This window comes from Chionomys nivalis, chromosome 12 (assembly GCF_950005125.1).
Source record: "Chionomys nivalis chromosome 12, mChiNiv1.1, whole genome shotgun sequence".
NCBI lineage: Eukaryota > Metazoa > Chordata > Mammalia > Rodentia > Cricetidae > Chionomys > Chionomys nivalis.
The window spans coordinates 43,884,303-43,910,238 of record NC_080097.1 but is presented as its reverse complement, the minus strand read 5'-3'; the positions used below and the strand labels follow the sequence as shown (position 1 = coordinate 43,910,238).

General features: G+C 49.3%; 2 protein-coding genes across 2 annotated transcripts in view; one reads left to right on the top strand and one right to left on the bottom strand.

Annotated features, from left to right (window-relative positions):
- The window catches only part of LOC130885240 (tumor necrosis factor receptor superfamily member 10B-like), a 45,515-nt gene extending 41,790 nt beyond the window's left edge, over window positions 1-3,725 (top strand). The window contains 2 exon segments of the mRNA XM_057786679.1: window positions 2,522-2,660; window positions 2,663-3,725. Of these exon segments, the coding sequence (XP_057642662.1) occupies window positions 2,522-2,660; window positions 2,663-2,832 (309 nt within the window). The 3' untranslated portion in view covers window positions 2,833-3,725.
- Window positions 3,726-5,457: 1,732 nt separating this feature from the next.
- Window positions 5,458-25,166, bottom strand: Rhobtb2 (Rho related BTB domain containing 2). Its single transcript, XM_057786199.1, has 10 exons — window positions 24,658-25,166; window positions 20,583-20,784; window positions 19,605-19,708; window positions 18,156-18,341; window positions 16,199-17,217; window positions 15,812-15,930; window positions 13,748-13,898; window positions 8,995-9,083; window positions 8,192-8,297; window positions 5,458-8,050 (listed from the first exon to the last, which is right to left on the bottom strand). Exons 2-10 carry the CDS (start codon window positions 20,772-20,774, stop codon window positions 7,830-7,832), a joined length of 2,187 nt encoding a protein of 728 aa, XP_057642182.1. The 5' UTR covers window positions 20,775-20,784; window positions 24,658-25,166; the 3' UTR covers window positions 5,458-7,829.
- Between the last annotated feature and the right edge of the window lie 770 nt (window positions 25,167-25,936).

Here is a 25,936-nt window from a genome sequence, read left to right as displayed (position 1 = left end):
TAGCTCTTATAGATCAGGCTGGCCTCGAACTCACAGAGATCTGCCTGTCTCTGCCTCCAGAGTGCTGGTATTAAAGGCATGCGCTGCCACCACCCGGCTAAGAATTGTTTTTTAAAAGCCAAATTTAGGGACTGGAGAGCTAACTCAGCAGTTAAAAGTGTTTGCTGCTCTTCAGAGGACCTGGGTTCAGTTCCCAGCACCTGCACTGGGTGGCTCACAACTGCTTATAATTCTATTTCCAGAGAACCTAACACCTTCTTCTGGCCTCCACAGCTCCCTCTCTCATACACATGATAGACATCCACATAGACACACATAAACATAAATTAAAAACCTCTTAAATGGTCAAATTTAATATTCATTTGTACCAAATACCCTACCAGCCCCATGCTATTAATGTTTTCATTCCCATACTTAGACAGTTGATGTATGTGTTGTTATTATTGATTGAAACACCTGTAAAGCCTTAAGACAAACCTGACCTTGGATTTTGCAAAGCTCTCTCCTCTGTAGTCTCCAATTGAGCTTTTTAAAGAAGCCTGGGGCAGAGATGTTGGCCTGAAGGGAAACCCCAGAGGATGAGGGACTACTCGGTCTTGGCTAGGCTTATATGGTTGTCCACTTGTCACAGAACGCCACCAACATCAAGCAACGGAGACATGAAGTTTATCTTAGAGGGGCAGTGTTGTAAATCTGGGAATCAGGGTCAGGCCTGGGCCCCAGATCTCCTGACTCTGACCAGGGTGCCTCTGCTGTATCTTTACAGGAATCCGAGGAAGCTGCGGATTCTCCAACAGAAGCTGAGTCGCTAGTTCCGGCAAATGGAATCGACCCAATTGATGGTGAGTGTTTTGTATGAGGCAATAATAGCCCAGCAGCCCAGGGAATAGGACAAGTATTCCAACTGTCATTCCCATGGCAGTGCTCTGCCGAGATAACTAATGATGGGCGCAAAGCCTACACTGTTGCCACTGGACTTAGGGGCCATCAATCCCCCTCTCCTCCCTTCTGTCTCCACTGGGACCAGTACCTCATATGGTATTGTTAGAATCTGTTTGTCCTTCTGCTGTCCTATCATCCCCTCCCTTCTCTCTTGTAGTCTCCACCCCTGCCCCCATTAGGTCCTCCAGAATGGTGCACTGGCCTGTGTTAATACCCATGGTCCTTAGAGTAGAAGCTCTTGGCAGGACCAGACTTGGTTTGATGAGCTTTACTACAAATCACAAACCTGACTTCAGAGACATCATGCAAAACTAATGGAAGCCATCTCATGAATCATGTTTCAGATATCAACTACACGAGTTGATGAATTTTATATGTATTGAGTCGAATCAAATGGCACTTGTTTCCTTTCATATTTCGTTAGTTAGCTAGTAAGGAAGCTAGTTTTCCATGGGCTCTGGGAACAGAACTTAGGTCCTCTGCACGAGCAGTGTGAACCTTCAATCAGTGGGCTCTCTCGGCCCCCATACTCAGCACTGTAATGCATGCGACTGAAGCCAGGGTTTGAGTATACTGGGTAAATACTCTACTCTTCCAGTTAAGCTACACCTCTAATCCTCCTGTCATTGGTTAAATAAGGCTGTTAGAATATGTCCTTGTGACTCCTGGAGCTAGTGGGACTCCTGTTCCTGCTCCTTCTGTTTCTCAGGATGGAGGGTGACACATTGCATACATACTTCAGTTACATCATCACAGCCCCAGAAGTGAGTTTCCAGTACTCAGCTACAGGTTCAAGTTTTCAGTCATTCCTTTTCCACCATCGAGTAGCACTGATGCAGCAGTGAGGGAGGCCAGCTTGCACGGAAAGGTCCTCCGCCTCTCTGCTCTGTTCTTTCTGCTGAGGCAGACAGGGTTGCCCTCTGCCCCATTCACCATGAATACAGCCTAAGCAGCCTCCGTTCCAGGAGATACTATGCACCCACTCCACTGTGCCCCTCTGTGACTCATGCCACATGGTACTACCCTTCACACACACACATGCATGCACACACGTGTACACCCACACATCTATGCACCTTTTGCCACTGGGATATTTGGCAAGAGGATTCCTTTTTTTTTTTTAAAGGTATATTTAAAAAAAACTTCAAAAAATTCACTTTGTATATATGGGTGTTTTGCCTGCATGTATGTCTGGGCGCTGCTTACATGCCTAGTACCTTGCAGAGGCCAGAAGATGTGTCAGATTTCCTGAAACCATAGCTGCAAATGGTTGTGAGCCATCATGTGGGTATTGGGAATCAAACCCAAGTCCTCTGGTAGAGCAGTCAGTACTCTTAACAGCTGAGTCATCTCTCAATCACCCAGCTTCTTGGTTGGCTTTGTGTGTGGTAAGGCTCCAACAGCATTCATGTAATGGCAAGAGAGCCTGTTAGGCCCTACCCTTGGCTTCTAGATCTGATTTAGGATCCTCTATCATCTATAAGGGGCTTGCAGTTTACCTGTTCCCCATGTTTTCTGACATCCATCCCTGAAGCTAATCTTCAATTTCTCTTGGACCATTGTGCCCATTAACTCCTAGGACAGCCTCCTGCGGCAGATGGACCTCATAGACAATGAGATTCAAGTGATCAGGGCTAAAACCCAGGCACCAGGAGAAGCTTTGCATCAAATTCTGCTGAAGTGGCTCAACCAGATAGGTCAGAGTGCTTCCATCAACAATCTCTGGATGCCTTGAAAGCTGTGAAAGAGAGGTATGCCCTGGACACAATCAAAGACAATGTAGTGAAATCTGGAAAGTTCATTTATCAAAAAGCTACAGCGGAGCCAGGCAAGATGACACTCATTTTTTATACCAGCACTGAGGAGACAGAGGCAGGAGAATCTCTATGAGTTCAAGTGGTCTATATGGTGAACTCAGAACAGCCAGGATGGAGTGGAAACCTGTCTTAAAAGAAGAAGAAGCTACATCAGGCCTAGTGTTACTGGAATTAATTTTATTTTATTTTTCTGTATTTATCTGTATTTATTGTATCATATTACTGTATTGTTGTCATACTGGAAGCTGGACCCAGAACCTCATGAACACTAGGCAAGCATCTGAACACTAAGATGCATCTCCAGCATCCTGGCTTGCCTTTGTTCCTGTCTTGAACTTCTAACTCCCAGGCGTCCAGATTTCTCGCTTCCTTAAGTTGAGTTTGCTGGTTTGGACACATAGGGAACATAAGAAGCATTATCTGGGGTGACCCATTCCTCACCCCCTTTTCTACCACTTGCTGGGGAATAAGTGGCATCCTGGCTCCAAGTGCCTCTGAGATCCCAGAGAAGCAACTTTTGTTTTGTCTCATGGCCTGGATTCTCCTTAGTTTGGGGTCCAGTCCTTCTTTACATAGACTTAATCTGTCTAGGTGTGTATAACTGGATCTTTTAAACTTTACAACTTTATATTCCTGTTTGTTTTTGTCTTATTGTTCTGGGTACCAGACAACTATATAGGTATATATAAATACATGTTTACAGATAGGTGTCACCAAGTACGTAGAGACTTGAGAACTGTATCCACACTGATGGAAATGGCTGGTTCATGATTTGCCATTTATGATGGATAATCTTGATTAGATTGAGAGGTGCTGGGCCAGGGAGATGACTCAGCAGATAAAGGTGCTTGCCACTGAGCCTGATGACCCAAATTCTATCCCAGAAACCACATGATGGAAGGCGAGAACAGATTCTTACGAGTTATCTTCTGGCTCATGATGTGGCATGAGCACGGATGCACACACACACACACTAAATAAATAAATAAATAAATAAATAAATAAATGTAATTTTTGAAATCCAAGTTGAGAGGTGCCTATGAGATTGTAGTGCCCACATTGGGTTTGTTTGTAAGGGCATTTCCAGAGGGTTGACATGTAGAAGGGCAGTGAGATAGAAGGGCTTGCCATAGATTGAGTAGCACCATCCAACAGGCTGGGGCATGAATGGAATGAAAGGGAGAAGGCAGTCGGCCAGTGTTCGCAAACTCCATTCTTCACAATTTGTCGCTGCTGCCACCATCACCAGTGGACACCCTTCTCCAGCCTCTTTGACCTTTCCACGTGGACTCAGCGACACTCCAAGGAGTCTCGGACTGTCAACCTTGGTTTGGGATATCTTTGACTCCTCTTGTTTTGAGGCCCCATTTCTTGGACTAAAAAGCTGCACGATTCTGTGGTCCTAGGCATGCAAGCCAATTTCACGAGTGCCCTTTTATAATGCTATGCTGTTGGTTCTTATTTGGACTTCCCATACTTCCCATCTACGGCCAGGGTGAGGAGATGGGAGATAGGTTAGGCTAGAGGTGCCCAATCAGCTCGTCTGCATTTAAGGTTAGTGACTCAGTCCTTCCTGGGATCAAGGGAGAAGGGAGCAGAGGCTTACTCTGCTGTCTGCATGCCCTCAGGGATGGTACATATGACCTCAGGGATAGTACGTATGAATGTGAAATACTACCAACTTATGAATTCTCAGTTCTAGTGAATCTAGCCCTGGGGCACATTGGAGCACAGAAACCCATCCTTGAGGACCATTGTGCAGTAGTAAACACTGAAATGCCAGTTCGTTGGGTTTTGGTTTTGAGTCTGGGTCTTGGCTATCAATGCCAGACTGTCTTTCTTCACAACTGCCCTGCCTCAGCCTCCTCAGAGCTGGAATTACAAATGGATAGGTTCATCACCGTATCCATAAATCAGTATTTTTAAAACACTGTGATAGGGATTTCTGGAGAACCGGTACATTCCGATTTTTGTCCTGTTTGGATTCCTATTGTTTTTAAAAACTAACTTGTTTTTGAGACAGAGTCTAAATCTATATGTAGCCTTAGCTGACCTTGAACTATGTACACCAGAATGGCCTTCAACTCAGAGGTCTGCCCACAGCTGCCTTCTAAGTTCTGGGATCAAATGTGTATGCCACCATACCTGGCCCTCACCTATTTTTGTTATTTTAATATTGTTAGTTTTTATTTTTACTTATTTTATGAGTGTTTTTCCTGCATATATGTGCATGATATGCGTGCCTGATGCCCGCATAGCTCAGACAGCGGCATCCGATCACCTTGAACTGGAGTTACAAGCGGTTTTGACCCCACTATGTAGGTGCTTGGAATCAAGCCCGGGTCTTCTGCAAGAGTGAGTGATCCAAACCGCTGAACACCCTCCTTAGTTCCTCATTATTTCAGCCCTCCTTCCGGCAAAACCTCCTCCAACAGACTCCAGTCACACAGCAGGACAGCGCCTGGGGGTGGCTGTTCCCAGGCATGCTGTAGTGTCTTGTTGCTGTGGCTTCAGGAGGGAGACCCCCACTTCTGAGTAGTCTCCGCATCAGTGTTCTATGCTGACATTGTACATCTGGGCTAGCTGGGCTCTATAACCAGCCCCAGCCTCAACAGTAGGTGTGTGTGCCACCCTCACATCTGATGCCCTTTGTCTCTTTTGGCAATGTGTTGGTAACAAAGCAAAACAAGGCATGCCATTAGGTACAAAATACTCATGTATTATGAATTCATGACCAAATTAAATATGAAACCTTATATAAAAAGGTGTGGGTTTGTTTGTTTGTGCCCCCATCCGCTAACACAATACTGAGTGACATAGTCCAGGGGAGCATGTTCTTGTGTCACTGACCCCTGCTGGGGGGCTTTCATGTCACAGGCTTGCCCCGCACTGAAGTATCTCCTGCTTCTGTCTCCCTGGAATCCAGAGCACCCATGGACTAAGGGGCTTTGCATGTCCTCTCGTCTGCTCATTCACAGACCCCCCCCCCCCGGGTGGTTCTACTAGACGGTAGGGCTTACCTGACACTCTGACAGATGTGAGGATTGGGGGTGGGTCCCTGAGGGGTAAATTGGCCTGGGTGAGGCATGGTCTTCCTTGACCTCCCTCCAACTCCATAAATCCTCCCTTTCTCCCACTGGCCTGTCCATCCTCCTCACCAGTGATGCTCGATTGAGAGACCTGATTCCCCTTGCTCTTTAGGACTGGACTCTACTTCTTCCTTAGCTCCCAGGAGATGCATCCCTCTCTCTGTCCTCAAAGGAAGGGATGAGAGGCAGGCTGACATGCCCTTTCACACTTGAAGTCATTTAGAATTCAGCTGCAGGAGGGCACACTAGCCAGCAGAGGGCAGCACACAACACACTTCCCCAGCCAGCGACTCTGGAGGCCTTGACCACAAGGCAGCTGCAGTCTTGGTGGTTCCAGGTTCAGACTATGGGGCTCAGTACCAGGTGAGAGGGGCTACTGCCTATTCCTTCTGACACAAGATCAGAACTCTAGGTCCCAGTACCATACAACTGTAGGGTTGCATTTGTTTCTGGGTTTGCTTTAATCCCAGACCTAAGCAACCTATCCAGGTCCCTGTACCTCCACTTCAAGTCTAAAATATGGTCAAAGGAGCTGAATATGGATTATAATTACGAAATGGAAAGGGTCAACTGAGGCCCAGTGTTTGTCCCATGGGGGCTTCAAGTCACTGTGTACATTCTTCAGTCACCCAGATTCCTCCCTGGACTAACATCGTTTCCTTCCCGCTCAGCTCTCCCGCTCTCTCCTTCCCTTTATCCTCAGCCAGTACCAGGTCGTGCTGTGTGGCCTGTTCCCCAGTGTGTCCTTTCCTGACACTTAACCCCTGCCGAACGCCTCCCACCCTGCCCATCCCATCCCCGGAAGCACAAGCTCCCATCTATCCTGTGAAGTCACCCTTGGAAGAGAAGGCTAGCCTGCATCAAGATGGAAAAGGTCCAAAGTCACTTAGGCCTGGAAGCTAAAACCTTCCCTGCAAGCCTGCAACCTTGGGCAACAGCATCCTCGGATATGGAGGGGACTTGAGTCCTCTCCCGAAAGGCATTGCAGTAGCTGGGACCATTAGCCCTTTGTGTCCACATTATTGTAAAGGCCTGAGTTCCGCTTTAGGAAAATGCATACCCTACAGGGTCTCTTTTTGGAACTTCAATCTTTGGGGCGGGACGGGGTGGGGAGGATACAGAGGATAGAGTGGTCTTGGTGGTGATTTCCTTTTGAGTTTGGTTGTCATTTGTTGGGCTGCTTTTGCCCTGCCCCATAAAAAAGCAGCGCTACCCAGAGACAGGGGAAGAGGCCTAAAGGATCATGGGATTGCTGAGCAAAGCGCCCACCCTTCCCCCTTCTCCTTTCACGTTCAAAATGTGAGGAGTGCAGGAGGGGCGAGGTAGAGGAAATCTCATAGGACTAAGAGGTACCGCCCTCAAACCTGAACCCTAAATCAACGCTGCCACCTGCCGCTAGATGTGCATAGCCTGTGGCCCCTAAAAGATGCTAGCAGGATGCACTTTACACCATCCTCCCCCGCCCCCAGCAGCCATAACTCATGACATGGGCTCTGCAGACTTCTTTCCTACCCTGACTTCTCAAGCGGGGTATTTAATGCTCACGGAACTCTTGTAACCCTGCACAGAATACGTGCTACCCTCAAGTCTGTTGGTGAAAAAAACATGGGGAGGAAACTGCCTCCCCGGCCAAAGCAGAGACCAATACAGACAAGCCCACGTCCAGGGAAGTTTTCCTCCATTGGCTCTATTGTCAAGTCCAGAGAGAAAACACCAGAGCTCTGAGCTCCGCCCTGCTCCCCACCTCGGGGCAGATGTCTTCCTGCTCTGCCTGGAATTGGAGGTGGACCCTGTTCTGATCTGCAGGGCCGGGCTCCTCTTGGCCTGAGCCACATTGGCTGGTGAGAACGGCTCTGCCCGTAGGGCCCTTGTTAGGTGAGTTCCCTCGTGCCCTGTCGGGTGGAGAGGATGGTAAAGAAGAGCAGAAGGACAAGGGCTAATGAGGACAACAGCAGCAGGATCAGAAGTGGGTGGCTGCATCTCAGACCACGGCCGAGGAGGAGGAGGACGGGGACGCCGAGCCCGCTGCTGAGGAGGACGGTGATGAGGGACTGTTCCAGAACAGCCACCTCCGCTTGGGCTGCCTCCGCAGGTGTAAGTAGTCCTCTTTCTCGCGTTCCTTCCGCGCACGCTGATAGTGGTCCTCTTCTTTCAGGTACCAGACTGGCGGCCACCGGTGCTTCTCGAAGTACTCCTGGTTTTCTACAGTACAATGTAAGCGGCGCTAAGTTAGGAGGTAGCCCCAGCTCAGCACCAAGCCCACGGTCCAGGTTAGCTCCTGCTGCAGGAGCTGCAGGAGCTGCAGGAGCTGCAGGAGCTGCAGGGGCTGGCATAGAAACTCACCTGGGGACATAGCCTTCATGTCTCGGGGAAACTTGCGGCACACGTTGTTGTAGTTGGTGCAGATGTGGTGGAGACACCAGTCAGCCAACTGATAGGCACAGTGGAACTGTGAATGGTACAGAAAAGCACCCCTGTTGGAGCAGGGACTCTGCAAAGAGGCCCCAGGCCCATGGAGCAGCAGCAGTGGGCAGAGCCTGCAGATGCTCTGCAGTCATAAAGGGCTCACCTTCATAAGCGAGTTAACCCAGAACCGAGGAAGACAGTGCTTGATGTGGGCTCCTGGACCTTAGTACCAACCCCACAAACCGTGCTACTGATATTTGTGTCCCATGCCCTTCCTCTGGCATCTGTCCTCAGCTCTTACCCCACCGGGGCCCCTTCTCCTCCCATCTGCAGACAAACAGTCCTCACTAAGAAGTGTGCAACCAAGTTTAGGAAACCTGGCACCAGGCACACTCAAGGACTGAATTCCTGGCACTGTGACTCCTTTGTTTGGCAATAAGGAGGCAGGCAGTAAACTTCAGAGAGGACTCCTCAGTACTCCCTAGATGACCCCAGTCCTATTCTGGGGTCCCCTCTGATGACCTATGGTTTCGGTCCCTCCATTTCTTGGCCAGCTTTCATTGCAGATATCCAAAAGTTCTCTAGTTGCTTCCTAGTATATCAGATGGCATAAACCCCACCCAGCTAGTGAGCCAAGGCTGTTTGCCACCCCAGCTATCACCTCCCAGAGCCCTATACTCTGCCTATGGGCAGAGAGTGCCTGGAGGCAAGCCTCGTCCATCTCTTCCCTGCCATGATACCTGTGCCAGTTCCAGGAACACAAGGACATCCCCATCGATGTCCACCATCATCTGGGTTGCTTCCATCAGCCCGGTCACTGTGTACTGCTCTGTGACACACACATAGAGCCAAGAATCAGCTGAAGAAACATGGCAAAGAACCCACAGTGCTTATGTACAACATCAGGGGATTGCTGCAGAGAGGGGTTCAAACCGATCAGGTACTAGATAAGTCCCAACAGACCAGAAAGTCCAAGGGACACTTGAAGTTTGTTCCCATTGCGGGGAAGACCTCAGTGGGGTAGGGAGAACAAATGAAAAAAATGCTAAGCTTACTAAGAGGTCTTTTCAAACTACATATGTCCCACCATATAATCTGATATGACAGGGTCACAATCCTCAGTACAATTAGCCACACAAAGGAAGAGGGCCTGGGGCCTCATGTCTTTGCAAATGAAAATAACCTGAGAACTCTGATCTAGAGCTGGGTTAAACCTACTTATTGATATTCACTTAAACTTTATTAACAAACGGTACATTAATCTTCCAGTTTACATGAAAACATTTATATGGTGGAAGTAAACTCCTTTCACCCTAAATTTAATTAAAAGTATCAAAATAAACCCATGAGGTCATTTTTTATCCTTAAAAGGTGAGTACATTTTCCCCAGTTCCTCCCACAGGAAAGACCAGGAAGCAGGAAGTATCACAAGACCAGTGAGTCTTTCCATTGTCAACCATAAGAAACCAGGACTTCTAGCATGTCCAGGGCCCTGGGTTCATCAACACAAAGAAGCCAGAGTGTTTTGGAGAAATGGCTGATCCCAGGTCTGAAGCATAAAGGTACGGGTGGAGCTAAAGATATCTTTTCATTTCAGACAGCAAGGAAGCCCAGGACGTCAGAGCAAACGTAAAGAGACTGCTACCGGTTAAAAGTACAGTATTTGAACTTCAATAAATAAATGCGTTGGTTGTGGGGGTACATGTCTACTATCCTGGCACTCTGGAGGATGAGGCAGGGGGAGCAGGAGTTCAAAGCCAGCTTAAGCTACACAGCAAGTTCAAGGCCAGCCTGGGCTTTATAAGGCCCTGCCTTAAAAACAACAAACAAAAGAATAAATACAATTAAGCGAAACTTACCAAATTTGTTCACGATAATACTTTAAACATACATACACGTTGGTCAACCTCAAAGGTGGGTGCTATATCTCAAAAACTTTTACATCAAAGGAAAGGACCAAGAATTACTGCCTTTCCTACAGAAACTCAATTACTGAGTAACCAAACAGTAAGCGATGGGTGTGTCTCACTTCGGATAAGAAGGAATGGCTAAGCTAGGGTGGAACCTTTTTGCTGCACCTAATTAGTTGATAGACTCAAAAGCTGCTAAAACCAGAACAAAAGGAAACCAGGCAATCTTTGCCTCTTGATGAAGAAGAGAAATAACCTATCAGGCAGTTGATTTTTTTTTAAGTGCTCCAGGATCTAGATTCTAAATTGAAAAGTTTACAAGAAATATGGTGTGGAGAGAATTCTATTACCTACACCATTGAACTTGGAATTGTGGGACCAGGGCTATAGCTCAGTTGGCAGAGTACTGGTCTACCACGCATGAAGTCCTGGGTTCCATCCCAGCACCGCATAAGCTAGGTGTGGTGGTGACACCTATAATCCCAGCATTCATGAGGTGGAGGCAAGAAGATCAAAGAATGAAGCAAATCTAGCCTTCGGAGGATGAAAAGAAGGAAGGAAGGAAGGAAGGAAGGAAGGAAGGAAGGAAGGAAGGAAGGAAGGAAAAATCTAGATCACAGAAAACTACAAGACCAAAAGAGCAGACAGGGCTGGAGAGGTGGCTCAGGAGGTAAAGGCACTTGCTGCCAATCCTGACCACTTGGGTTTGATCCCCAAAGCACATAGAATGAAGGAAAGAACCAACTCCCAAAAATTGTCCGCAGACCACCACATACACACAGCAAATAAGGAAATGTATTAAAACGGACCAGCATTGGGGTGGGCTGGCTACTTTCTGTCAGCTTGACACAAACTAGAGTTAACCTGGGAACAGAGAATGCAGCCGGCTTTCTTTTGGGTCTCTAACCAGCTCCCAAGTCATGACATGGAGACTTCGCATTAGTTAGGACTGCTTGGCCTTAGCTTAAATCAATCTATTTCTCTTCATCTACATCTTGCCTCAGGGCTTTTTTACCTTTCTTTCACTCTGTACATCCTACTCAAGTGTCTGTTTGCTGGACTGTAACTTATAAGCTAAATAAATGCTTTCCTTCCCTAAGTTAGTTTTAGTCTTAAAAAAAAAAAATCAGGCCGGGCAATGGTGGCGCACGCCTTTAATCCCAGCACTCGGGAGGCAGAGGCAGGCGGATCTCTGTGAGTTCGAGACCAGCCTGGTCTACAAGAGCTAGTTCCAGGACAGGAACCAAAACCACAGAGAAACCCTATCTCGAAAAACCAAAAAAATAAATAAATAAATAAATAAATAAATAAATAAATAAATATCACAGGAGCAAACAGCAAACTATGACAGTGTGCTTTTCAACAAATAACTTTAGGGAGGTTTTTTTTGTTGTTGTTGTTGTTGTTTTTAAAATGGACAGGTACTCACTGATTAAACAAAATTCAGAAGAAAACACACACAAATAAAACTAAGCTATAGCATTTAAAGGAAGCATGCTCGGATGATAAAACTATAGACTGTCAGGAAGTGAGTCTGAGAATTCTCTAAGAGTGCCAGGCGGTGTGGTTTCCTCGAGGGACAGGAGAGGAACTGTAATGGGGGGGAGAGGGTGGGAACTAACTCCTGGTGTGCCAGGGAGGCTCAAGTTCCTGACATCCATCAAGATTAGAAAAGGATTTTGCTATATTATGCAAGTTCAAGTATGAACGGACGGCCTCAGAAAACGTACAGCCATTACATTTTCTGTACGTTCGCCGAGCACCTGAAACTCAGCTGCTCCCATCGATCCTTAAGCACAGTCATGCTTTTGTGCAGTTTCTAACTTCACGGATCGTTTCTGGGGTAAAGTAATTAGATGTTGCTTTGTGTTATTTCCTGCAAGGCCTCCCACAGGGCAGCACAATTTGATATTTTAAATGGCAGCCATGTGAAAATCACCTATGTGGGCTTAAACAGGGGTGCTTCTCTGACTGGCTTCCAATTCCTGCCCTAGTGAAAAGAACTCCTAGAAATATCTTTATGGGTTTAGTTTTTCCCTGAGGTGATTACTTTAGAGACAGCTTTTTGGAAATGGAATTACTGCATGTCAGAATCTGAAATGTTATGGCCTCTGGAAAGATCACTATTTCCCATGGGCACCAAAGGGTGCTATAACAACAATCCCGAGATGCGGCTCTGACTCCCTCCCCTAAAGTCCCTCTTGCCCCTAGCTTGGGTCACTGGACTCCCCCTATAGGCCTGAATTTTAATATTCTATCCTGCTCGATGATTTCTGCCTTCTGGCTGTGACTGACATGTCCCCTCTTATTCTCCTCTCCTCACAGGACTGTTGTCTCCCCGGTGTCTGCCCTTAACCTCAACTAATCGCCCAGGGCTCCAGCAGCTTTGACACCAGCCCCTGTCTAAATCCTGACTCAAGTTCTAAGCTCTTCTCTCTGCCCTCTCCTGACCTGTCTTGACCTCAGTGCTGACACCAGGATCAAAGTCAACAGCAACACAAACACCAACCCCACCATCAACAGAAGCTGCCTGGGTCTCCATCTTTAGACGCCTTTCCCACTGAGGGCACCCAGCTGCCCACAGCTGCATCTACCAATTGCCCACATCTTCCTTTGCCTTGAGGGCTTCTGAGATTGGCTCATTTAAAAGCTGAGCTATGACTCTCATAATCTCTCCTCTTTTCCTGCCTGCCTCCCCCAGTGTGTGTGTGTGTGTGTGTGTGTATGTTACTAGGAACTAAACCCAGGGTCTTTCACAAGGAGGGAAATGCCACCTCTGAGCTACCCCACTTTTTTTGAGACAAGGTTTGCTAAACCGCCCAGAATAATGAAACTTCTGTCGCTCAGGTGAAACTTGAACCGAGGCTCCTTCTACCTCTGCCTCCTGTTAGCTTTGATTACAGCCCGTAATACCAGGCCCAGCCTTCACAAGCCTTACCAGGAACAACAACAGCTTAGTCAATGCTTGCTTTATGTTTCTGCAGAGAAGAAGGAAGAAAAGGTGGAGTCAAAGAAGAAGGAGAGGAAGAAGAAAAGACCAGGAAGCTGATCAGGAGAAGAAACATACAGCAGCAGCAGCAGAGATATGTCCTATTCCCTGGGACTTCTTAACCTTGCCTGAGTGAAGGTCAAAGTGTCATCACCGACAGAGACCATTTTGTGATGTCACGAGACCTCTAAGGTGACCCATCATCCCAGTAACACCAACACACACACACTGCACATCTATGTACGCAGGAAAAATCTACACAGGCCAGCAGACTGAATTTTTTTAATGAGCATTTGTATTTGCCTCCATGTATGTCTATATGAAGGTGTCAGATCCCCGGGAACTGGAATTACAAGCGGTTGTGAGCTGCCATGTGGCAACTGGGAATTGAACCCGGATCCTCTGGAAGAACCGCCAGTGCTCTTAACCACTGAGCCATCTCTCCAGCCCCCAGCAGACTGAATTCTAAGAGCACTTTTCCCCTTGGCATCCCAGTGTGTCCCCAGGAGGAGAGAGGTAACAAAAGATACATAATCACTCCCTGGGGTCTCCATGGCCTTGTCCCAGGGAGGTCCGTACACTATAGTTAGTTACCTGTGAGGGCGACCAAGTGCGGCAGGCAGAGGCGGTTGGCTAGGACGATGAGTTTCATGTCATCCAGGTCTGGGCTGGAGGTGAACATGCCCGTGTAGAGGTACTCCAGCACGGCTCGCATGCAGCTCTTGCTCGTGTACGGGAACACCACCTAGGGTGGGAAGGAGCAGGCAAGCGCCATGATGTCTAGGGAAGCCCAGAATAACTCAGTCCTGGCAGATGAAGACCTAACTCGGTGGGCTGGTCTCCCGCAACCAACTAGCTTCCTGGGTTGTTCCTGAATCCTCCTGGGGAACTCTCATAACCTTGGCACCCTGCCTCGGTGACCTGATAGCATTAGTGAGCGGGGCTCTGGCGTCTTCTAAAGGGACCTAGATTCTTGGCATCTTCTGAAGGCACTCTGGGACAGAGGATGCTTGAAGGGGCCATTTGGGTCAGCTACTCCCCCAAGCCCCTGGCGCCTGCAGGGAACCGCTAAAGTGGGCTACGGAATGAGCAAAGGGAACCAGCAGTCTGCTCGACGCTGCTGCTTGGGGCCTCTGGGATCTCATCAGAGCAGCAGGGAAACAAAAACTGCTTTCTCATCAGATGCGCGTCTCTCTGGACTTGCTGGGAATCAGGTGGAGCTTTAAAATGTGTCTGTGGTGCTGGGAAATGCCCAGGGCACACGGGCCCCTGAGGCTTCAAAGAATCCTGGCCCCATATCTTATATGTCCAATTCCTGCTCCCACGTCAGAGACCAATTCAGCTCTTTTTCCTTATTCACTTCCTTTCAAGAAACCTTACGGAGCTCATATTCCAATTCACCCAGCGTGATCACTAATTGCTCTTAGTTCGGTTTTTCAGTCAAGGATCTGGTGAGCATGGTCAAAGGGGTGGGAACCATGGTGGGGGTGGCAGGAGTATGTGGCAGAAGTCAAAGGCCATGCCCCTGCTCTCCAAAGAAATTACAGACCAGCTGGGAAAACTGAATGGGCATACTTTAAATTTTATACACTGTACAAAGTAGAATCCTGTGAACTATAAGAGAGTGATGGGCAATTGATGGTCCAGCAGAAAGAGATAAAGGGAAACCAAGGGTTGCTCTGCTTGTCTGGGAGGATGAAAAAGAGGGAACAAATGCAGGAGAACATTTCTAAAGCTCATCAACAAACCCCTTCCAGCTATAGGTTGAACTCATACTCGAGAGGGTAGCAAATGAGGAGGATGGGTCAGCTGAGGTTGGGCACTGTTCGGAGAGCAAGGCGTCTGTATTCATTCCGTGCTTTTATATTCTGTATTGATGCTCTGGCACCTAGAGCCTGGCTGGTCCTTTCCAGCCTGGTCAGCCAGTTCCTAGAGCTAGCTAGCAAAGGACCTGCCTGCAAGTGGGGCCTCCTCTGCTACACTCACACCCCAGTCTACCATTTCCTGCTGTAATCTCCCCCAGAGCCTGGTATCAGACACCAGGAGACCTCCACCTCCACGTCCTGGCTGACTCTTGATCTTCCCTATGGGGCCCCACAGGGTGTAGTCCCCCTCCTTGGGATCTATATCAAACCCCTTTTCAGTGACATTGTCCCCTGATCTGTTGGTCTCCCCACAGCTCAATAAAAAATAAAGCCTTTCCTTGCAGACACTGCTGACTTCAGCTTGAAACACAGGCTCTTTGTGCGCTTCTGTGTGTCTCAGGGAACCAACAGAGTATAACCAAGGCAAGGACTTGTCAATCCTGAGTTCTAGACCTACCCACTTTCTTCTAGTTGCACAACATTGTGCAAGTTGCATAACTTCTCAGGGTATCCCTTTTCTGCGCATAATGGATTCGGCTTGCTATATGTATGTCTGGGTAAATTAAATGAGATATACAGGGAAGAGTTTTCCAAACGACTAAGATGTTGTAATTCCCTCTCCTGCAATATTGAAAAACGCTTAGCTATCCGAAGCATCTCATAACTTGTTTTGAGTCCATCACTGTGGTTAGAACATGACCAAAGCTGAGGCAAGTGCCATAAACTGATGCTGTCTCAAATTCAAAGATGCAAACGTCTCTCCCATCCTCTCCCTTCCCATCTCCAGCCTCACCTCCCTGGTAGAACTCTCCACAAATGGCCCCCCAAACATGGCAGCCATCCAGTCACAGCTGGAAATCAGTAGGGGTTTATGGGCGCTGATGGTCCCATCATCCAGGATGAAGGTCACATCTGTCAGGAGGAGAAGAGGCGTCACGTAAGGACACAGGCTTGGAATGCTGAAGAATCAACCCCAAGATCAATCACTGGGTCCTGACCACCCACCTGACTTCTGGAGTCACATGATAGGAGTCCCAATCAAGCCATTGGCTTGTACAGGAGGACAACCATATTTTCAGGGCATTGGGAGCTGAAGCCAACTCCCAATACTAAGGGGATAACCTAGGGCCCTCAGAAGTTTCCTACAGAGAACCCCTTGTCTTTCAAACATGTCCCATACCTGAGAAGGTGCCCTTTGCCAAGCACTCCTTAACCCGGTTGGTCCGGCGGACATGGAAGGCCTTGGTGATCTCCTGATTCATGAAGGCCTCGTTGTTGAGAATGTTGGCCACCATCATACGTAGATCAAAGACCTCTAGCAGCTCGGCAATGTGGGCGATGTGCATGAGGTCTCGCTCATTCTCACCCAACTCCCCTGTGTACAGGTACTTGAGAACAGCCCGGAAGGGTCCCGGCTGAATAGAGCTATCCATCGTCACCACCACCATAAGCCGGGATTTGAAGGTCAGAGGATCCTCCGCCATCTCTTCCTGGATACTCACAAAAGCTCGGCTCCAGGAAGAAAGCACACGCCCTCTGCCAGGCAGGTACCCCGTTCCATTACCCCTTAAGATCCCATCACTGGTTGAAGCCCGGAGGCCAGCAGGACCAGAGCCCCCAGGCTCGTCCACACTCTCGCACACATCAAAGCTGGCTGCCCGAAGCAGGAAGTCCCGCCCGTGGTGGTGATGGTGATGATGGTGGTGTTGCTCAGGGTGGCTCCGATGGTCCTCTGGGCGGGGGCCCCCTGGCCCTGAGGGGCCCCCCAACTCCCCCTCACTCAGGTCCATGAGGAACAAGTCATAGAATTTGGAGGAGGAGGTGGAGAGGTAGATCTTGTGGGCAAAGATGCGCACGCGCTCCTGCAGCACCAGGATGACGTCCGCACAGAGCGGGTCTTCCAGGAGGTGGGCGGGGCACTCCTCACTGCTGGAGGGGGGGTCGGGCACCACGATGATGGGGGGCGGTGGCTTGGGGGGCAGGAAGGGTGCTTGCAGTAGAGGCCGCTGCACATTGCGCAGATGAGATTTCCAGAACTGCAGGTGGCGGCGGGAGATGAGTGCGGCCCGGATGGCATTGTCAAAGACATCTTTGATACCAAACTGGGCCACCACGCTGGTCTCGTAGTAAGGGATCCCCAGCTCCTTGGCCACTTCCCGACCCTTCTCTGGGGGGAGGATCTCATTGGGCTTGATGGGCCTGGGGCGTGGGAGAAGGGAAAACAACTGTGTTGGTGGCGGAGGGAGCCTGGCCATTGTTTCCCAGGCTGGAGGCATCCACTCTTTACTCTACTCCCAGAAGTCCCTTGGTATCTGAAGGGGACCAGTTGCAAGATACGCTTCAGATTCCAAATCTGTGGAAACTCAAGTCCCTCATATAAAATGCCATTGTAGTTATAAAACCTGTGCGTATCTCTGCTATTCTTTAAACCTCTTCTAGATTGCTTATGAAATATAAATGCTAGGCTATGGCTCTGTGTTTCTCAACCTGTGGGGTGCAACCTATGGGGGCAGCAAATGACCCTTTCATGGGAATCTCTTAAGATCATCAGAAAACACAGACATTTACACGATGATTCATAACAGAAAAATTACAGTTAGGAAGTAGTAACAAAAATAATTTTATGGTGGGGGTGTCATCATAACGTGAAGAACTGAATTAAGGGGTTGCAGCATTAGGAAGGTCGAGAAACCACTGCCACAGTTGCTATCACGCTTTAGTTGGGGAATAAGGACGGGGCGAAGGGAGTCTGGACGTTCCCACTCACACTGGCTGGGCCCACAGATGTGGAAACCATGATAGGAAGAGCCAACTATATTAGCATCATGAAATTATAAGACCTTTTCCTATAAATATTCTCAAACATGTCTTCTCCTAGATGTCTTTTGTCATGGGATATAGTACAGGACTGCTCCCACGGTGGAATACATGACTGAGAAGGATGAATGAGTGCGTGTGTGAGTGAATGAGTGAATGAATGAATGAATGAAGCATGCTTGTTATTGACTCTGATGCAAATTTGCTCCAAATGGAAGGAGATGTAAGGGTCAGTGGGACTACTTCAGGGCTTAGCCAGGAGCCATCACAATGCTCTGCCCCTATGCCCCTTCCCTCTCCCTGAGCGCCGGTACCCCTACCTAGCCAAGGGTCTCCTGGCCCGGTTAACGGCTTCCAGATCAGCATAGCGAAGGTCCAGCTGACAGCCCACCAGAATGACAGGAGCTCGGGGGCAGAAATGCTTGATTTCCGGGTACCACATGGTCTTGACATGGTGGAGGGAATTGGGGTTGGCAATGGAGAAACACAGAACCACCACATCGGATCTGGGGGGGAGGGAGAGAAAAGTTACAGGCCGAGAAAGTTGGTGGGGGTCCATTTGCCCCTGAAAAGAGGAACACATGTCTGCTTGCTCCTGATCCACCTCAGCCTACCCCAGTTTTATGAACCTACTTACATCATCTCCCACAATCGTCACTATAATGTATGTAGCCATTTTAAAGCACAAAAATTCATTTGGCCTCATAGCTATCTTGTGAGTTAAAAATTATCATCTGGGGTCTGGGGATATGGCTAAGTGGGTAAAATGATTTCTATGCAAGCATGAGGACTTAAGTTCAGATCCCTAAGTACTCAGACACTCACATAAAAAAATCAAGCGTAACTGTAAGCATCTCCAGTATAGAGATGGAGGAGGGAGGCATCCCTGGGGCTCTCTAGTCAGCAAAACCAGCCAAAACTGTGTGCTCTGGATTCAGTAAAAAGCCCTGTCTTGCCGGGCAGGGTGGCCTATGCCTTTAATCCCAGGCACCTGAAAGGCAGAGGCAGGTTATCACCTGGTCTACAAATCAAGTTCCAGGACAATCAAGGCTGTTATACAGAGAAACCCTGTTGGGGGGGGGGGCTGTCTCAAAAAAACTAAGTTGGAAGAAGACATCTTGATGTCCTCTAGCCTCCACAGTTACACACACGGGTGCAAGGCTCTCTCCCCGCCAATTTGCACACACATGAATATGTATATGCCCATAAACATACATACATATATATATATGTGTGTGTGTGTGTGTGTGTATATACACACACACATACACAACTTACTATTTTTCCAGGCCTGGTGGTACAGGCCAAATATTTGGGAGGCTGAGGCAGAAAACTTCCAGTTCAAGGTTGCCTGGGCAACAGTTAGTTCAAGGCCAATCTAGGCAACTGGGGAAGACCTTGTCTCAAAATAAAGTTCTCTGCTTGTGTGTTTAGCTTTACAAAGGGTTAGAGACAAACATAGCTCAGTGGTAGAGCACTTGCCTATGATGCCTGAGGCTCTAGGTTCAATGTCCAATATTGAAAGAAAACAAAAAGGAAGAAAGAAATGATCACCATCTCACGGTGAGAAAAGTCATCCCGGAACTGCTCAGAGCCTGTAGGTTGCAGAGTTGGGCCTCAAACCAGGCATCCAAGCCCGGGATGCCTGCAGGTTCAGGGAATGCTATGCCCACCGCTATATCCCCTCTAGCCCTTTCTCACAGTTTCTACTGCACTGAGTTACTAAGTTCCCCAGAACAGAGTGAAAACTCTCCAGTATGGCTCCCTACCTTCCGTAAGCAAACCGCCGGTCTTTGTGGTGGTCTCCAAAGGTGTCCCAGAGGCGCAGGGAGACACTGACATCATCTACCACATCTCGGGAGCGCTCTAGCACCTGGGCATGGGGGAGACAGGACAATGGTTCTTGGGGCAGATGTCAGCTCAACCCTGACGGGGAGGACAGTACGGGCACGTGTGTCTTGCACAACCTGCTGTCCACATGAAATCTCTGGAGAATCAATAAGGAGGGTAGTCTCCATGTGAGCAGAAGCAGGCGAGACCTCAAGAGAGCACACTTATTGTTGGAGAAGGTAATGTTATCACTTTGGGCTGTGATTGCACAGGACATGGTACACAGCCAAAGCTAGAAACCTAGCCACCGGCTTACCCAATTGTGCTGGCTAGTTTTATGTCAACTTGACACAAGCTAGTCATTTGAAAGGAGGGAACCTCAATCGAGAAAATACTTCCGTAAGATCTAGCCGCAGGAGGGCATTTTCTTAATCAGTGATTGATGGGGGAAGGCCCAGCCCATCAATCACTTTCTTAATTAGTGACTTATAGAGGAAGGCCCATCCCTGGGCAGGTGATCCTGGGTTCTATAAGAAAACAGGTTAAGCAAAGCCATGAAGAACAAGCCAGTAAGCAGCAACCCTCTGTGGTCTCTGCATCAGTTCCTACCTCCAGGTTCCTACCCTGCTTGAGCTCATGTCCAGACTTCCTTCAGTGTTGGAAGTGTAAGCTAAATAAACCCTTTCCTCCCCAACTCGCTTTTAGTCATGGTGTTTCATCACAGCAATAGAAGCCGTAACCAGGACAACGCTGAAAACACAAATGATCAAAGACTTCCTTCAGATCTCTCTCCGGGAGCTCCTTCTACTTCATTCACCTCTGCCCCATCCCTAGGGCCTCTCATGAGCTCTAGAGACACTCACCTACAGTTCAAAATACATAGAATGGACCCCCCAACCAAGGGCCTGTAGTCTTACCTCCTGACATACTCGATACTGGTCAATGGCCCACACTGTGGGCACATGGGTGGCAAGAAGCTGATACTGGGTGAGGGTGGCATTGCAGGCCCGGGCACAGATGAGCCTGGTCTTGCCCACCGCGTTGTCCCCCACCACCACGCACTTGATGGTCTCTACGTTTGGTCTTTCATAATCCATGTCAGAATCCATTAATTGGGACCTGAGGGGGCAGGAAAGGAGGAATCAGGACAGTTTGGCATGTTATACCCCTGAGGACCAGGGTCAACACAAGCAGTCCTCCTCCGCTGGCTCTGTGGCCCTGTCAAGCATTAACGCCGATGTGAAGAGAGAGGAGTGGGCAGCATTCAGGGAAGTAGCTTTGCAGGCCCTAGGAGATAGGCGCTCATTCAGGCTGAGTAGTTGAGCACCATCAGAAGGTCCCCCACCATCCTGCAGCTGGCTTTCTGGATGAACACAGTCTGTGAGAGATCCCAAGGCAGAAACTGCCTTGCACCTGGCCCCAGCCCACTCCTCCAGAGAGAGGGAATCTGCCTGGTAGCTTACCCATCCTCTTCCCTCCTCCTCTTCCCTGGGGCTGTAGCAGCAGCAGAACAAACAGCTGAGAGAAGCAGACATGGGGCCAGGTCCCCACCCCTTCCCAGCATGCTCCAATGCAGAGTCACTTTAAAATTTAATGGACATGTCAGGGCTGGGCAGCAGCTCTCCCAGCTTTCCCTGTTTTCCCCTGGCCCTCTCATATGGTAAATTTCCAAGACCCAGACTGCTCACTTCCATCCTCCTACCCTATTCTCTTGTATGGGCTAGGAGCGGTTTATCTGGCAGCGCCTCTAAGTAGAGGGCCTTCTATGTAGCTGCTGAATCTACAAGCCCCCCCCCCCATGCTGGTTCTCTCTCATTGCCTATGTGTCTTCTCAGCTGCAGACCTACTTTGAGATAGGGATGGAGGGAGTCCTAGACCTACTCTATGGTCCCTGGACCTTCCCATGCCTTATCTGGGCTACCTGCCGCATGCCAGCTACATCCAGCTCCCAAGAGTAAGATCTACCTCCTTCGAACCTCCTACAGAGGAAGAGGCTTAGATTGGAAGATCCTCATTCCTCTGGGTCTCTGAGTAGAAGCTAGACAAACTGTCTGTGTGGGGAACTGGGTGCTGGAGGAAGCTGAGGGTCAAGCTTAGCCTAAACTTCTGCCTCAGTTTCCCTTGGTAAGAGGCAAAGAAGTAGTATGTCCATCTCAGAGAGTAATTGAGCAGATGAGTGGATAGAAGGCACTTCTGGAGTTAACAGTGGTTAAAACACTGAGGCCCTCAGTTTGAGGAGACTTTGAGGACAGTCTCTCCCTTGGCGTGTACCCTTCTAAAAGGATGGGAAGGGAGTAAGGACAGGGTAGAGGTGCTTAGGGCTAGCAGTTTGCCCCTGCTCCTTCCCTGTATACAGCAAGATGTCTCGGGGCTAGAGCTACCTGGTGCAAGCCTTCCCAGGTACAGGAAGGCTGACCCCAGGAGAGTTCTGGAGGCCGCCCAGGCACTGTCCTGCTGAGCCATCAAGACCAGAGTCAAGCCACCACCAGCAGCAGCAGAGGAGCACTGTTCCTGGCAGGCTGTAACTAGATGCTAACATGCAGGAATGCAGAACTGAAATCCTCAAGTAATGTGGCAACTGGGATCTGTGCAAGTGGATGCAGCTCAGCAACCTAAGCAAAAAGTGCAGCAAGGACTTCTCAATGAGACAGACACCTCCTCCTCCCTGGAATTTTACAGGGTCTGGACCCTTCCACTCCAAGGGGTTGTCACCAAGCTCTGACCAGGTCTCTATGGCAACTCTCTGCATTATTCCTGCTCCCTCCTGGTCCTGTCCGCCAGGCACTGTTATAGCCTTCTGCTCTCTGCTACCTCTCCTCTCTTCTAAACTGAGGACATAAAATCCTCCTCGACAGCTCCTAGTCTCAAGTTAGACAGCTGAGGGATGGGTGGGCACCAGGAAGAGCCAAATGGGTGTGGTTTCTGCCTTATGAGATGGATAACAAAAAAGAAAGAAAAGCAGAATCTCGCCTATGAATGAAGACAGAAACCCAGAGGGCAACAGAACTTCCTTGTGTGGTTTTGATTCACTAGCATGTAGGTCTGGAAGCAAACAGGAGAAGGAGGCACAGAGGCGGGGCCTGGGTTCTTAAGTCCAACGTCCAAGTTCAGCTGCTTTGTGACATAGCGCTCACGCACACCTTGTGATTTTGCTTCCAGAGTTCAGGAGGGGACAGCGAGCCAACAAGTAGGAGAGTGGTAAACACTAGCCATGAGTTTAGGAAGCGGTCTGCCTGAACTGCCACCTAACCTGAACACTCCAGCCCATTCCCCTTCCGGCTGCCCCTTCACACACTCACCAACCCCCCCCCCTTTTTTTGGTCATCATCCCTGTTGCAACAGCAAGCTTCATTGTCCTATCTAGAAAGAGGCAAACCTCTTCACCTTTTGTGGACATCAGTCTCTGCCTCCAGAAAATGGGTACGAGGGTGTTGGGAGAAATTTTTTGAGTTTTGGTAAATTCATGCCAAGAGAGCCTGGGTGAAAGGAGGCATTTGTCTTCTTATGTAATATGGTATTATATAATGCTAGATTGCATATCCGTATGTGTAATTATATCTCTCTTTAAGATACAGGCTGGCCCAATTAAGCCAGCAGAACTTTTTGTCTAATCGGGTCTATCTTAAATGAGGATCCTGTCCTGGGGACAGCATGCCAATATTAATATAATTTCTGCTCTAGACTATTCCTACTTTCTGGATTGCTGCTAGTGCACAATGGTACAAGCACTCATGATGGTACCACTGCCCTCTCCCCTCTGGCAACTCTTTTCTTCGGTGACTCAAGACTTTCATTCACAGTTGCCTCAGCCCCATTCCTTCAGAGACTCCTGACCATCCTCTGCCCTGCCCTGGGTACCACAACCTCCAGTTCACTCCACTCCTTGACAATCCCAAAGTCACCGGTACTTCCTCCCCCAACTCTTGTCCCCAAACCACCACTCCCCTCTTCACAGTCTTCTGCACAACTGCTTTCCCAGTTCTCTGTACTCTGTCCAGGACAGATCTGAAGGTGTGCTTGGATTACCCACAAACCTCAAGGGCTCCCATTCCCACCCCCGCACCCCTACACACACTCTTTGCAGAGCTCAAAAGCCCCCCTTTCCCTCCCACAGCTGATAGGAGGCTTGTTCATCTGTGGCTGCCCTAGTCTGGTTGTCAAGGAAACGACAATCTCCCTGGGAGCCTGGCTTGTCTCCTAGCAACCAATATCCCACATCCTGCATCTTACAAAAAAAAAAAAAAACGTAAAAGGGAGGAAAATAGAGAAAATGAAAGTAAAAATCAAGGAAGATGGATAGAAAGGGAGAATCGGGAGGAGAGGAGCAAAGGAAGGCTGGATTCGGAATTAAAGGAGCTCCCACTGGGGAAGCTGACATTGTAATATGGGCAAAGGTGGAGGGGTGGATCCTCCCCACGCAGAAAACGTAAAGCAAGGCCCAAAGGGATCTTGAATGATCACGTTAACAAAAACAGAAGCCTAAATACAGGATAAACCTTTTCAATCCGAGGATACCCAAACATTAACAAACAAAGCTCAACATTTCCACCAGTAGTTTGCCAAAACTCAGCTGGGCAGACCACAGTGGAGTTGACTCTAAAGAAAGATCTCAACAACCGTCAGCAAACACCCCAATTGGCTTTGAGAGGGGGGAGGTACACCTCTACCACTCTGGATCTCTTATTTTCCCCCTAACATGGTGCTCTGCACACACATTTCTTTTTAAATGAAATAAATAGGGAAGGGGGAGGGGCACACCACGCCAATGCAAGGCATATACTTTCCCCTAAAAACACCCAAGAAAGGTTAGTTTCTCTCCTCCTCTGAATCGAGCAGCCTCAGCAAGAGCCCAGAAGAACAGTGGAGCTTGGGGAAAAGGCAGGAGGGGCTCAGGCAGGAGGGGAGGGCGCTGAAGGCTGAGCCAAGGCGAGGCGGCGCGTTTGCAGAGGCTGCTTGCAACCCGGCCATAATAAAAATCAATCATGTACTTACACCACTACATGTGACGGGGTAATTTCTAGTGTAGGGAACACATCTCTTCCTGCTAAGCACGCTCATTTTAGTGAGATGTCTGGGGTCACTCCGCGCGTGCAAGCAAGTTGGGGCGCCGCCGACGCCGCTGCTCTGTGCTGGGGATCCAGTCTCCTGGGGTCCCTGTTCGGGTGCGATCAGAAACTCTGGCACAGCAGCCCAGGCCGAACCGCGGCGCGTGAGCAGCCTCGCGCGCTGCACTGCAGCCACTGCCTCTTCCGGATCAGCATCTCCGCGCGCCCCGGGCGCCCAATGTCATGGAGGCTCGTGGAGCCGGACTGCGCGCCGCCGCTCGGACCTCCGGCCGCTGGGCCGCGCCGCCGCCCGGCTGCGCTGCGGAGGTTGCGGGCGGTGCGCTGGTGAGCGAGGTGCCGGGCGAGGCCGCCGCACGCGCGCAGCCTTAAGACGCCGAACGCCGCAGTCCCGGGGACCGCTCACGACCTCCTTTTTTCATTCACAAAAAAAGCAAAGTTAGGGGGGGTTGGGGGGGGAAGAGAAGGGAAAAAAAGGAAAAAAAAAATTGCACCCAGGAACGGTTGCTGTGACAGAGACCGCCCACAGCGGCGCGCGGTTGGTGGAAAGGGGAGCGAAGGGGATTGGACACCCGGAGGCCACACCCTGAGCACGCCCCCAGGCCCGGGCACGCCCCGCCGCTGCTCTGCTGCTTTTTGTGCTTCCTCCCTCTTTCCCCCGGGAGCCGCGAATGGTGGCCAGTAACTGACCTGGCCAGCCTGAAAAACTTACTGGACTCTCACACGGTTTCCCCAGGAGGCTAGGAAGAATCTCTTCCTGGTGCGCCTTGGGAATGCGAGTTCAAGGGGCACGGGAAGATTTTCCTGTTTTCCCTGAATTCATCCAAGCCTCCATTAGTAAGTGGCACACAACTGCATTTCAGTACATGTCCTCTGTCTCCTTGGGAGTTTTCCCGAGTACTCAAGGGCCTTCCTTCCTGCATCAGCCCTGCAACTCTGGCTCTCGGAGCTTTTGTTGAGTTTCTTGTATGAATACCTGTACCATCTTCAGAGGTCCCCATCCCAACCTGTTGCCGCGGAAATGTTAGCCAGAGAAACCCTTGGTGCTCTTCTGTAACATGCAGTAACTCAAGTCAGATGTGGTGGCTGTAATCCCTTGGGAGGGTGAAACTGGATGATTGTCATGAGTGCAAGACTAGCCTGGGTTACCTAGCAAAACCTTGTCTGCAAACACTGAAAATAAAAACGGGCTGATTCAAATACCAACC